The sequence below is a fragment of the Pterocles gutturalis genome, unplaced genomic scaffold (genome assembly GCF_000699245.1).
Source record: "Pterocles gutturalis isolate BGI_N339 unplaced genomic scaffold, ASM69924v1 scaffold21957, whole genome shotgun sequence".
NCBI lineage: Eukaryota > Metazoa > Chordata > Aves > Pterocliformes > Pteroclidae > Pterocles > Pterocles gutturalis.
This window is the reverse complement of record NW_010113356.1, coordinates 22,669-31,658: the sequence shown is the minus strand read 5'-3', so window position 1 is coordinate 31,658 and position 8,990 is coordinate 22,669. Positions and strand designations below refer to the sequence as shown.

The window sequence follows — 8,990 nt, the reverse complement described above, 5'->3', positions numbered from 1 at the left end:
TCTGTGATTCTGTGATTCTGTGACCTCTGCTACTCCTGACCCCTGTGCAGAAACCACACCACTGTGTGGCTCCCCTCTGATTCGGACCCAGAGACTTTTCATGAACATCTTCCCAGTGCTTCTGGACCTGCAACTTCTCATGCTTTGGCTTGTGTTTGCCTGTTATCGATAAAAGCCCCAGGCACCACACAAGTGGGATTTTGCTCATTTATTTCCCTCCACCTGATAGCACAGTAGATTATGAAATGAGCAACAACTTGGGTGTGAGAGCTGCTGAAAATCCACCTGACCTTGGTGGCCATCTGTGCTGAGAGCAGTAGCATCTAACTGCCTGATTCTCTGTTATATTTTGTCATTGTTTCCAATGTTGATTTCTTATCTGAGAAGTCAGAGTTAAACCCTTCACCATTTTCACGTCCTCCTCTCTCCATTTAGCATCAAAAAGAAGCCGTCTGCTTAACAGCTTAGTCCTGGCTGGGATGACCATAGAAAAAGCATTTGCTCACTCAGTTCAGCATCTCAACCTGTGGAATTTGGGGACAACTGCAAAACAGTAGCACTCACCAGGAAGGCTTTCACTTTCATTTTAAGAAAAAAAAAATATTATTTTTAAAAGAAAAAAGTCCATCCATTTCTTTCATTTATAGTTTAATTAATAAAATGGATATAGTTTAATGGAAAAAAAAGTATGTAGTCATATGTGATACTATGGTATTTATAACTGTCTGTCATGGTTTCACCCCAGCTGGCAATAGGCCTCACGCAGCCGCTCGCTCACTCTGCCCTCAGTGGAATGGGGGAGAGAATCAAAAGAGTAAAAGTGAGAAAACTTGTGTGTTGAGATAATTTAATAGGTAAAGCAAAATCTGCACATGAAAGCAATTCAGAAACATAGCCCTGTACCAGCTACTAAGAAGAAAATTAACTCCATCCTAGCCAAACCCAGCACATTCTGCCAAACAGCATGGGGGCATCTGCACAGGTTGGTGGGGAGGTGGAGGGATGTGACACTTGTCATTACCTGGTTCTATAGTCAGTGGAGAGCCCAGCTGTGTGGAGTTTCTGTTGTTGGTCTGTTTTAGGTATAGGTTATGTGAGAGCTGAGCTGGGATGGAGCATGACTCACACGCCACGCGGGAATTCAATGGCTCCTTCTATCAGCCTTCAGCTTTCCTCATGATGGGTATCCCGGGTCTGGAAGCCCTTCACCACTGGATCTCCATCCCTTTCTGTGCCCTGTACCTTATTGCTCTCTTGGGAAACTGCATGATCGTCTTCATCATCAAGAAGACCCCAAGTCTTCACGAACCAATGTACTACTTCCTCTCCATGCTGGCGGTCACTGACCTGGGCTTGGTTCTGTGTACGCTGCCTACTACTCTGGGACTCTTTTGGTTTGATATCCGAAGGATTGGGTTTGACGCTTGCCTCACTCAGATGTACTTCATCCACATACTGTCCTTCACTGAGTCCTCTGTGCTCCTGGCAATGGCATTTGACCGCTTCATTGCCATCTCCCGTCCACTGAGACACTCATCCATCCTGACCAAGACGACCATCATAAAAATAGGTCTGGCAATTATACTGAGAGCTGTGGTCTCTCTCCTTCCCATCCCCTTCTTGCTCAAGAGACTAACCTATTGCCGGAAGACTGAGCTTTCTCATTCTTTTTGCTTCCATCCTGATATTATGAACCTAGCATGTGCAGATATAAAAGTCAATGTCTTCTACGGTATGATAATTCTCTTATCAACGGTGGGGATGGACTTCATCTTCATTGTGCTGTCCTATATCCTGATCATTAAAACTGTCATCGGCCTTGCCACCAAGGAGGAGTGCCTCAAGGCTTTGAACACGTGTGTCTCCCACATTTGTGCTGTTCTAGTGTTCTTCATCCCAATGATCGGCCTGTCCATGATCCATCGCTTCGGGAAGAACGTTCCTCCCCTGGTTAACACTTTGGTGGCCTACACCTACCTTATAATTCCCCCCGCTCTCAACCCCGTTATCTACAGCATCAAATCCAGCCACATCCGTGAGGCTTTGCTCAGGGCGCTGCGCAGGAAGAGTGAGTCTGACTGGTAGCTTCCTCCACCAGTTCTGCCCGAAAGTGCTAGTGGACTGGTTTCTTCATCAGAGCTAGTGGACTGGTTTCTTGGTGCTCCATCCACGGAGGTCACTGCCAGATGAAATAACTGCGGGACCACTCAGATGCTGTTCCTCAACCCAGAGCTGTGATCTTCCGTGTCTTGTTCTTGCCTGGTGCTTTTGTCCCTTGCAGCAGCCTGTGAACTCCACGAGCATTAATGCCGGTGATACTCACAGATGGAAGTCTGTATCAAAGAGACAATTACAGAAAAATGGGCTGCATGACTTCCTCTTCTCAAGTCACACGATGGGGTGGACCAGAGAACCTCTGCAATGGACTTTGTGCAACTCTAACAGCCACATACTAGCATGTAATCTTCGCTCAGACTTGCTTGCATGGGGTCCTCATTCCCTCACCGCCTCTTACAACTCAACAGGACAGGGCTTGGGCCGAGAGTTCAGAGCCACTCAATAACCCAGTCATTGGCTGTTCAGCTGCAAACATCCCAGAAGATGGAGCTCAGCCCCAGAGGCTGAGCACGGGGCCTTTTCTGAAGATGAGGTCCTGTTAAGTGGGGCCACACCACTCTCAGTCCTCCTAAAAAATGGGCTCAGCCTTCATCTTCTTCATCTGTGTTTCTGAAGTGCCATACACATCTACAGTGATGGAAACTGCTGCTTTTGCATCTCTTTCTCATGTCATTGAGCCTTACCATCTTGCCAAGTCTAACGTTCCAGACATTGTTTTGCATTGCATTTAGTGTGTGCAGCATCTTCAATAAAAGACATCTATTCATTGTGAAGGGTTAAAAGACTTGATGAAGCCTTTTTTTGTTTTGTTTTGTTTTGTTTTGTTTGTATGATGCAGAGATATTAGGTTGGAGCTGTTTAAAATCTTCAGGATTTGCTGTAGATGAGCACAGGACTGTATGAATTAGGTACGCACCAGGATGGTGCTTAGGGGTCTGGTGTGGCTGGCGCTCTTGCTGGAAAAAGGGGGTTTGAAAATATAGGGATGGCTAAACTTCCTGACGCTATGGACCACATACTACAATCTTCCAGCTGAGGACTGCCAGGTACTGACTGTGTCCTTCAGAGGGACAGGAGGAGGAGATCTCCAGGGCAGTCCACAGCTGGGAGATCACAGTGTCTCCCAGCATCTCATTGCTCTGCTGCAGGACGGTCTCAGCCAGGCGTGCAGAAGGGCTTCACGATCCTCCTGGCTTGCTGACTCCCACAGAAAGAATAAAATGACCCAAAATCTTCCATGCCTCCAAACTGCGGAGCTGTGTTTTCGTTGGTCTTAAGCCATATTTTGGCCAGTTTGGACCATGGTGGAGAATGGGAAGAAATGGTCATTGTTCACCTTGTAAGGGTGAAGCAGCAGAAGATACTGGGATGGCATTACACACCAGAACTGGACTGTTTTCCGCCTGCTGCACACTTCAGACTAACCCAGGAGTAGTGTCTTTTTCTGTTCTGCTCTACGCAGAACAGTACTGGGAATAGAGAGAAAAGAATAACGAGGGAACATCTCCATGAAACCATGGACAGGGAGAAGGGAAGATTCCCAAGGGGAGTATTCCCAGGCCACCGTTTGCTGTGTGGCGTGCCAGTTGTTTTGCCGAGAATCCCAGTGGGGCACGCACGGGGTGAAATGCTGCTCAGCAGACCACCCCCAGAAGCTCTGCTGGAGCGTCAGCATGGCAGGTCCCAGGGTGCAGGTCCATTTGCCTTGAGATAGCACCTAAGGGGAGCACTCTCTGCTCAAAACATCTAAGGTCCAGCCTTGTCCTAGAAGAAAGACTAACATAAGGGAACAAGCACAACTTTCAGAAGGACAGCCTAGAAAAGAGCTTTGATGGAGCAATGCTCACCTTGCAGGATCCTCGCACAGCCGCTGCTCCCATTCTGAGAACTTCCAGAGTTTCTCCCTGGATGTCTGGGCTTCCCGGTTGCAGCCATCCTCTGAAACAGCAAAAGCCTAAGGAGCCTGTGCTACAGTGAGAACAGCCAGGGAGGAAATGTGTGGGAGATTTATTAGGACATTTATTAGCACATTTATTAGCGCAGCTAGAGACCGCAGCTTGCAGCGCATTTGGCGCATCTCCATCGCCCAGCTCAGCAGAGCTCCAGCTTTCTCCCCATTTGCTTCCCGACCTGGGTAGCCGGAGGGTGCCAAGCGGACGCTCCAGATTTGGGAACCTCTGTGCAAGGTACGGTCTTTTAGGATCATATGTTCAAAAACCTTTGTGGCTGTGTCTGGGAGTGGGAAACTTAATTGTGGTTTAACATCTGTGTGAGAGAAAAAAGAGATAAACGAACCACTTAAAGCTCTTAATTCCTATTCTGTGCTGCCCTGAGCTCTCCGCTCTACACCATGGGATCACTTACAGTGCTTGCCAACGAATTTATTTCCTATGAGGTATGGGGAGAGCGGTGTGAGATGTATCAGAGGCATCACCTGGGGAGAGGAGGAGGAGAAGGATGGGAAGAGGAGGAGAAGGGGGAATGGGAGATGGAGAGAGGGAGAGACAGAGGGAGAGAGGGAGAGAAGGGGAAGAGGAAGGGGAAGGAAAGGGGGGTGAAGGAGGAGAAAAAGGAGAAAGAGAGGGAGAAAGAAGAGAAAGGAGAAGGAGAAGGAGAAGGAGAAGGAGAAGGAGAAGGAGAAGGAGAAGAAAGGAGAAGGAGAAAGCAGGAGAAGGGGAAGGAGAAGAAGAAGGGGAAGGAGAAGGAGAAGGTGAAGGAGAAGGAGAAGGAGAAGGAGAAGAAGGAGAAGAAGGAGAAGGAGAAGAAGGAGAAGGAGAAGGAGGAAGGCCATTCCTGCCACCTCCATTTGATTCCCACTGCCATCTCCTCCCATCCTGAACCCTCTTCGATCCCTGCCCTAGGATTCTCTCCCCTTCCCCTCATTCATGCAGAGCCAGGCTGCAGTCCCTGCTGCCCTCTGTGGCTTTGTCCATACTATAATTAAAAGAGGGATGAGGACAGTTCTCTGTCTTGGAGACGCTTGGTGCTTCTTGGCCACATCGACATCTATCCTTTCCTCCTTCACTAGCTGGGTTGGCTCTACTCCACATCCCAGGGGACATCCAATGCCAGGCTGGATGAGGCTTTGGGCAACCTGGGCTAGTGGGAGGTGTACCTGCCCATGGCAGGGGGTGGCACTGGGTGGGCTTTAAGGTCCCTTCCCACCCAAACCATTCTGTGATTCTATGATTATTCCCTGGCTGCTGCTACCCCCCATCCATGCCTGGGCACCGCCCGGGACAGGGTGAGCTGTCAGCAGCCAGGGATGTCCCTGGAGGCAAGGAAGAGGTTAACAGAGTGTGTGATGGTGGGATGGGGCTCCAGCCGTGTCCTGCTCGCTTTAGTACCGTGATAACTTGCACGACTCAAGTGCCTGCCCAGCGCGACTTAACTTAGCCAGGACCTGGGCGTATTTATAAAACAGCAGCAGAGCTACAAGTGGGTCCAGCTTTTCTGCTTACAAGTGATGACAAGCAGCTAGAAAAGGAAAAACAAACACAAACCACATTTGATCAAGACATAAATTAAGATGAGGTTTTAATTTTGGTTCGAAAATGTTTTGAATTTGAGCGATGCCTTGTGTTCTTAGTGTTTCTTTTCCCTTTTCCCTCTGAAGTAATATTTTGGCTTGATGTATATTTTTATTTTTGTGGTGAGATGAAATGGAAAAAATGTCTCAGAGAGCTTTTGAGGGTGTTTGTGTATATATATATATATATTCCCATCTCACTGCCACATGGCAGCAGGGAGCAGTGGAGAGATGGATTCAGAGGGTGAAGCCTGTCCCGTTGCCTGCCCCATCCTGGGAGGCTGGTCTCAGCCCACTTTTGGCTCCGTGGGACAGGTCTGGTCAATGTTTATGAGCATTCACTGGGATCAGCTGCTGTGGCTGCTGCTAGCAGTCCCCTGGCTCGGGTGGTTTTCCTGCCTGAACATGTTTATCTCTTAAATGCAGTCACTGGGGCTTGCTGCTGGGAGGATCACCCTAGGAAAATAAATCTGCATTTACTAGTGGTTTTCAAGACATGGATCCACTTTTCATCTCTCCAGAAAGCAAGCTCCTTCCAGCAGCCAATCTTCACCCCACCAGCAATCCAAAATTGTGTCATTGCTGCAAATGATGGCGCATTTATTGATGCCAAAGAACTAAAGATGAACCGAAGCATCCAGGGATTATTTACTCTGTGTGTGTCTGACTCTCACAGCCATCCTCTCAAAAGAGATGAAGAGGGTGGCAGACATTGTACAAAGAGGCTCACACCGTAATGACACTCCAGCGGCTGGCAGGTAAGCCGGCTCAGACACTTGCTGGCAATTCCTGAAGCACTTTGTTCATTCAGCTTGCACCTCAGCCTTAAGTGGTTTGCTGAAAATTTCATCGCTAGAATAGCTTTTAGGCAGCTTGACAGCAAGAGTCCGCCCACACTCTTTGTAAATTGTATATAAAAACCTAGAGTAGGAGTCTTGTTTGTTATAGATCCCAGATGGGAAAAAACCCCACATCAGGGAAATAAAACATGATTGCTATTTTAGGAGAAGGGCTTCATCACCCATGTGCAGTAAAAAAAAAAAAAAAAAGCCATTTTCACAACCGAATATTACTTTAAAAATATCAGTATTAATAACCTGCCCAGCTTCCCATAAAAACATTTTCCCTTCTTGTTTTACACGGACAGGGCACGAAAGAAATAATCAGAAAGCTTGACCTCATGCTGCCCATATGGGGCAGGGGAGATGGGGGATTTATTCCAGTGCACTGGTCCTTGGGGGGGCTGAATGCAGTCCCACACCCCCTTGGGGGTCAAGCTAGTCCCGCAAAGCTCGGGGCTGGGGGTCAGGCAGGATCTGCACCCCATCCCAAGCCCTCCCGCTGGGCTGTGCAGTGCTGGGGCTCTGATGCTGCTGTTGCACCAACCTTTGGTGCTCCATCCCAGAAATCCCAATATTTTTTTAAAAAATCTGATCCCTGAGAATAGCAGGGCACCTAAAAAGGCTTTTGCACATCTTCCTGACATTCTTCTCGGATCACAGCATTCCTGGAAAGTTTACAGATACAGAATAAGGTGAATAATCAGATTTTTTTTTGCTCTACAGATATTCTGCTATTTCCGTATGTGTTTTCAGGCAAAAAGGATGAAAACCCACTTTGTGTGTGCAAACAAATCCATACGTGTGTGGCGCAGTGCGTGTCTGCGGCACTTGGGAGCGGGGGGCCGTGGGAGGCGGCACAGCCAGTTTCACAAAGCACATTTCTGACGGGGCAGCGCGGCACAGATGGAAAGACTCAAGCAGAACTGAAGCTGAACAGGAAGCACTAAAAATCTGTTGTTGGTTTGTTTGTGTTTCTTTTTAATTTTGACCATTGAAAAGAAAAGCAAACAAGTTCAGCTGTTGGGTTTCTCATTTAAAACGCTGATTTTGCAGTCTTCTGCAGTTAAGAGAATCCAAGCAATTCCTGTTCAGATTCAAATGCCACCGTTCTGCAGCTGTATATGTTGTTGCATATAGCCATAATGGGATAAAGAAATAAGAGAGGAGCTCTCCGTGTCCGTATGGTAACTATAAGATTCCCTCGCATTTTACAAGCACAGCCCCAGGCGATTCGCAGCCATGGGAAAGGACTCATAAAGCCGCTGTTTCTCTTTCCGTTGCAGAAGAGGATGTGCCATGGCATAGCATGCCAGCTCTTCACCCCACGTGCCATGCCCTTCCCCAACAGCTCTGACCTCAGCCCATCCTCCTTCATCTTGGCGAGCATCCCGGGGCTGGAGGCTGCCCATTTCTGGATGGCGATGGTCCTGTGCTCCGTGTACATCCTGGCAGTCGCGGGCAACTGCGCCGTGCTGTTCATCGTGAAGACAGAGCCCAGCCTGCACGCTCCCATGTACTTCTTCCTCTGCATGCTGGCTGCCATCGACCTGGCGTTGTCCACGTCCACGGTGCCACGCGTCCTCTCCTTCTACTGGTTCAACAGCAGGGAGATCAGCTTCGGCTCCTGCCTGGTCCAGATGTTCCTCATCCACACCCTCTCGGCCATTGAGTCCACTGTCCTCCTGGCCATGGCCGTGGACCGGTATGTGGCCATCTGCCACCCGCTGAGATACACCGCCATCCTCACCAACGCTGCGACAGCCAAAATTGGGCTGGTGGCCATGGCCAGGGGAGTCCTCTTCTTCTTGCCTTTGCCTTTGCTCCTCCTGCCCCTTCCCTTCTGCAGCTCCCGGGTGCTGTCACACTCCTTCTGCCTGCACCAGGACGTGATGAACCTGGCCTGCGCCAACACCACCCCCAGCGTGGTGTACGGCCTCACCGCCATCCTGCTGGTCATGGGGCTGGACGCCATCTTCATCTGCCTCTCCTACGTCCTCATCCTCAAGGCTGTCTTGAGGTTGGCATCATGGAAGGAGAGGCTCAAGGTAGTCAGCACCTGCGTTGCCCATGTCTGCGTGGTCCTGGCCTTCTATGTGCCCCTGATTGGGCTGTCTGTGGTGCACAGGTTTGGGAAGAACTTGGCTCCACTGGTCCATATCACCATGGGGAACATCTACATCCTGGTGCCGGCTGTGGTCAACCCCATCATCTACGGGGTGAGGACCAAACAGATACAGAGGAGGATCTTGAATTTAGTTCACATGTACAGTGAGAGAACTGCCCAGTGACCTGTGCTCAGCTGCTGTCTCCTGTATCCTCACACCAGCTCATCTTGTTTTACACCTGGAGCCTTTGGTGCAGGACCATCCTCTGTTTGTATGGCACCAAGCACACAATAGGAGACTCTGAGGATGGTACCACAAGGGAAAAAAACAAATTAGAATTGTAAACTCCTTCCAAGAGTGTTTATCCTCACCAGACATGGAGTGAATCTACCACAA

The 8,990-nt window shown here is 49.1% G+C and overlaps 2 protein-coding genes across 2 annotated transcripts; both read left to right on the top strand.

Annotated features, from left to right (window-relative positions):
- Window positions 1-1,110: 1,110 nt before the first annotated feature.
- LOC104458681 (olfactory receptor 51G2-like) lies at window positions 1,111-2,085 on the top strand. The gene has a single exon (XM_010074468.1). It carries the CDS (start codon window positions 1,111-1,113, stop codon window positions 2,083-2,085), a length of 975 nt encoding a protein of 324 aa, XP_010072770.1.
- A 5,735-nt stretch (window positions 2,086-7,820) lies between these two features.
- LOC104458826 (olfactory receptor 51E2-like) lies at window positions 7,821-8,777 on the top strand. The gene has a single exon (XM_010074467.1). The coding sequence runs from the start codon at window positions 7,821-7,823 to the stop codon at window positions 8,775-8,777; it is 957 nt and encodes a 318-aa protein (XP_010072769.1).
- The last annotated feature ends 213 nt before the right edge of the window (window positions 8,778-8,990 follow it).

Bases quoted from the DNA above. Each gene is read 5' to 3' on its own strand.
- LOC104458826 (XM_010074467.1), top strand. From the start codon at position 7,821: ATGCCCTTCCCCAACAGCTCTGACCTCAGCCCATCCTCCTTCATCTTG.
- LOC104458681 (XM_010074468.1), top strand. From the start codon at position 1,111: ATGGAGCATGACTCACACGCCACGCGGGAATTCAATGGCTCCTTCTAT.